The 4,877-nt window shown below is 43.0% G+C and overlaps 1 protein-coding gene across 1 annotated transcript in view; it reads left to right on the top strand.

The window, feature by feature from the left end:
• The window catches only part of SLC15A1 (solute carrier family 15 member 1), a 74,936-nt gene that overhangs the window by 46,656 nt on the left and 23,403 nt on the right, over positions 1-4,877 (top strand). The window contains exon 21 of the mRNA XM_019525530.1: positions 1,222-1,368. Within this exon, the coding sequence (XP_019381075.1) occupies positions 1,222-1,368 (147 nt within the window). The remainder of the gene's footprint in view (positions 1-1,221; positions 1,369-4,877) is intronic.

The raw sequence follows: 4,877 nt of genomic DNA, 5'->3' as shown, positions 1-4,877 counted from the left end.
AAAAACCTGGAGCCCAGTCAGGTACAAAAGTCCTAAAGATCTCAGGCAGACAAGGTTCTTTAGGGGAATCTATCTTTTATTAGACCAATTAAACATTTGTGACCAACTTAAATAGTTGGAAAAAAATTAAGTTGGTCTAATAAGAGATCAGATTCCCCCAAAGAACCTTGTCTGCATATGTCCTCAGACCAACACGAACAGCTACAACCTACACCCCTAAAGATCTCATGAGTTCAGCCATTAACCTGTCTCGTTTAAAATTCTATATGCAGTGTTGACTTTTCTTTTGTAGCATTGAGAAGATTATTTTATTGAAAATCTTTTATTGCATTTCTAACTTTAGAAAATTGTATGCTTATGTGCATACCACGTAAGTGAATAATTTGCTTAATTGCATAACACGGTGCCAACCCCAATTTAATCTGTTGCTTACCTTTTTTATATAAATATAATTCACCTGCCTGTCAGTTGCATAACAAGTGTTTTTAAGTGTATAACATCATTCAGTCCTACCATCTATTTAATTGTATTCCCTTTAACTGCATGCTAATTGTAAGTTAACTAACTATACTCCCATTAATAGCAACAGTGAAGGGGAAGGAGCTGTCAAAAGACTTCTATTAGAAGCTTTGAAAATGAGGAAGGGATGTTGGCTTCTGGGCTGTTAATACCACATCACTGACAATGTTGTAAGGAATGCTTGTTAAGTGACTAGCACTGATGGTGCTGTGTACTTTAAACATGGGGTGACCATACGTCCTGGCTGGCTGTGTGTGTGCATGTGTGTGTGGTGGCCTGGGTGAACTTGTATTTTGGTGCCTTTTTAGCACTCTCCTGAGCAGAGGCAGGGGACACACTTGGGTTGGGCATTGCTCCTCCAGCCTGGGGCAGGGATTGGCAGTGTTCCAATTACCTTAAAAATGTAGTCGCCCTACTTTAAACAGCCCTGAAACTGATGGTCTCCATATATTCTAGGCTTTTAATAGCAGCTGCAAAACTAACTACTAGAAGCATTAAAAATGAGAGAACTTAGTGTAATGTTGGGATTGCTAATGCCATAGCACTATGGGCTTAATGAGCGCTGTTTACCTAAACCTTATATTTTGGGCAAGAATATAGCCTTGGGACTGGAAAAAACTATGCTCTTCAATGGAATATGTTTATGTACAGCTTTTTTTCATCCTAACTTCTAATGTGGTGTTTTACTTATCAATACTTCAGTGTGGCGGCAGTGGTTTAAAGATGAGATACATAAAGGATATCCCTCCCAATACAGTTCACATGGCTTGGCAGATCCCTCAGTACTTCCTTATGACCTGTGGTGAAGTGGTCTTCTCCGTCACTGGACTGGAGTTTTCATATTCCCAGGTAGGTGCTTTTGCTCCTCCGAACCCTTGGTTACATTAGTATTCTTAGTCTCAGTCTACAATGATGAATTCATCCTTAATAATGAATTAAATGCAGTTCCTGTTAATCTGATGCAACCACTAACTCTACTATTTAAGGAAAAATAGTCACCACCACAGCATGTAGCCATCTGTCGTATCCAGAGCTGCTCTGATAAATCCATGGCAGTACTTCTGGCTGTGTGAGATGCGTAGTCCTATGTTGGGGCGGGCAAAATGCAGCCCACGGGCTGGATGTGGCCACCAGGCCATTCTGTCCGGCCTGCGGGGCCCCTAAAATTAATTAATTAATATTTATCTGCCCCTGGCTGCCTGTCACGTGGCCCTTGATGGCTTTCCAAAACTTAGTAAGTGACCCTCTTCCCAAAATAACTGCCCGCCCCTGTCCGATGTCGACTTCCACTGAGCTACACTAAGTTGCACCACTTGAACTGGTCACCAGCCTCCAGGTCACCCTGTCATTGGCAATGCTGCTGTGTTGCTTGTTTCTATAGAATCAGAACTGGATTGAGAAGAGCTTGTGGTGGTGGTGATATAAAAAGAACAGTTCTAAATTGCACTTGAAACCCAGTTTAATTATGCCCCCTTAAATTCATCTTCTTCTGTTCCTTTTTTTATTTATCCTATAACTTTTTTTTTTATTTATTAATGAATATACCTTAGCAAAAAAACAAGTTTTTAATGTTTTAAAGATGCATCCAGTCTCCTAAACCAGGGTTGGCTAACTTCTTAGTGGCAGGGGGGCTGCATGCCTTGTAGGTAGCATCAGCATGGGCTGCGGGCCTGCCTACCTTCTTCCTTCCTCCCACCCCGTGCTGTAGCAGGCACATGGCCACATGTCCCAGCTCTACCTTTTTAGCTCCCAAGGTACAGGCTTCTTTCCTGCACTGTCATGGTGGCACCCCATGCCATGGGCCTTTCCTGGCTCCATGAGCTGTGCTATGCTGCTCTGGGATGGGGCAGCAAATAGAAGCCAGAGGGGAGGATCCTAAACCCTTCAGATGCTGCTGCCGCTGCAGCCAGAGTGAAGCAGGGAATAGTGGCCAAGTAAGACCCTAGGGGTTGCCAACTAACCCCTCACAGGCAGCCCACGGGCTGCCAGTTGAACAGCCCAGCCCTAAAATATACATGAAGACAGACATTTTATCTTCAATCAACAATGCTCCTTTAACCCAAGTCCAATGTCTGCAGGAGTCTTGTGTTCTTTGCTTTTCCTTTCAGTCTCTTGCAGTTCTTTGTGTTCTTCTTACAGTTCTATGTATTCATTGATGTTAAGCTTTTGTATTCCTTCATTTCTATATAATAATTTACTCTTGTGTATAATGCCAAGTTCAGAGGAAAATCTTACTAACTTCTACTAATCTCTGCTCTCTAAATTTTAAATTTTTGAATAAATGTTTTTTCTAAGTGTTGGCTTTATAGAACTTGCACTTTCCTTCAATATGCAAAAAAAAAAAAAAAAAAAAAAAAAAAAAAAAAATTCTCAGACCTTCTGGTCTGAAGGCAGGAGCAGATTCTTTTTATTGGCCAATTCCAAGGATATCCACCAAATTTCTAAGTAAGCATATTGCTTGTTTTTTTCCCCCCAGTGGAACACTGACTTGACAGGAACTTTTTTCCATTACTAAAAAGTCCCAAACTTTTTTTTTTTTTAAAGCTGGGCTTTTTGTGGGGGTGCGGAAGACGGGACAGGAATTGCTTCTCTTCCAGGCTTTAACAATTTTCATTCTTGCAGTCACTAGAAGGTGAATGATCAGTTCCTTGTTGCAGAGTTCTAAGGAAGGTTCAATGCTATCTAGTAGATGGCACCCTGTTTCCCTTGCTATGTCTCCCAACCTTCAAGAACACTTTGATTCTACTATCTCCCTCCAACATTTGCCTGTTCCAGTACCTTTTTTTAATTAAGTGGGTTGAGATAATTGATATAGGATTTTTAAATAATTTGGTTGTACAGGTAGATGTATAAAGACCACTGTTACTGATCTTCCTATCTTTTTTTTAAATCTCCATCTTATTTAACATATAAGGTATGTGTATGGCTAATTTTATCTTTTCATTGTTCTGATGAATGGCATATACCTTGTAATATGATACACTGGCACACACACATACCACAATGATTTAAAACATAGTTTTCCAGCCCCTAACAACTAGGAAGGGACCTTGTAGATCATCAGGTCCAGCCCACCTGCATGTTCCCAGGAAAGACTACTGGGATCAAATGATCTCAGCCATAAACAACTGGTGTCTCCTGAGTGGTGGAGCACCATGGTGCCAAGCAGGGAGTGCCTGCAGATGCAGGCGGCAGTGCCAATGATGGAGGGGTGGCAAACAGCAAGTGGGGACTGCTTGCAGATGCCAGCGGCAATGTCAGCAGCAGTGGGGGAGTGGGGAGTGGTGACCACATGCCGAAGCTGGTGGGGGGCTTCAGTGGTGGCCAGCCTTGTGGAGGGAGGGGTATATGCCCCTATACACATCACCTATGCTCCCAGCAAGGTGGGCCTCAAGACCTTTTTTAAGATCACCAGGGTGGATGACTGTACCACTTCTAGGGGGAGCCTGTTCCAAACCCTTGGCACTTGGCTTATAAAGAAGTTTTTCCTTGTGGCCGGCCTGAAGCAACCTTCAATCAGCATGTTCCCATTATTTCTTATCCACCCCGGGGAGCCTTGGTGAATAGATGATTCCCCAAACCCTGATTGTATGCCAGTATTTAGTTAGCTCTGCCAGCTACAGCTTCACATTGGTGGCTCATGTTCAGTTGTGGTGCTGGCAAGCAGAGCACTGCTGAGCCTATTTAGTGTGGTGTGGGTTACTTCTCCCCAGGTGGAGCACTTTGCATTTCTCTGTGTATTAAATGAAATTGGGTTGAGGTCTGCCCACTTGATGAGCCTGTCCAAGTCAGCCTGTACTGCCAGCCTATCTTTGAGCATGATGGCGCTCCCCCATAGCTTGGTGTCATGAGCAAACTTTGCCAGATTGCCTGTAATACCTGAATCCAAATAATTCATGAACATGTTGAAGAGCATTGGTCCAATTACTGAGCCCTGAGGAATGCCACTGGTCCCCCTCCACCATGATGACTTGGTTCTGTCAGTCGGTACTCTTTGGGTCCTACCATGGAGCCAGATACCTAGCCACTGGACCATGTAGTAGTCGAGGCTGCCTTTTCCCAATTTGACCATGAGGACATTGGGACACCAGGTCAAAGGCCTTTTTGATGTTATACTTGGACTTCATCCTCATTTTCTCTATCCAGGTGGTGAGTAACTTCTTCATAGAAGGAAATGAGGTTGGTCTGGTACAGCCTGCCCATGATGCAGTGTTGGCTATCCTTCAAAATATTGCCTTCAGTTAGCCTGTGTGATGGTTTCTTCTGTGATTTTTTTTTTTTTTTTTTTTTTTTTTCCCCCAAAATTTTTCCTGGGTTTGGGGGAAAACTTATTTGGCCTTTAGCTTCCTAGGTCATCC

Source organism: Gavialis gangeticus, unplaced genomic scaffold (genome assembly GCF_001723915.1).
Source record: "Gavialis gangeticus isolate Ggan-Ray unplaced genomic scaffold, GavGan_comp1, whole genome shotgun sequence".
NCBI classification, from domain to species: Eukaryota; Metazoa; Chordata; order Crocodylia; family Gavialidae; genus Gavialis; species Gavialis gangeticus.
This window is presented reverse-complemented; position numbering and strand designations above follow the sequence as displayed.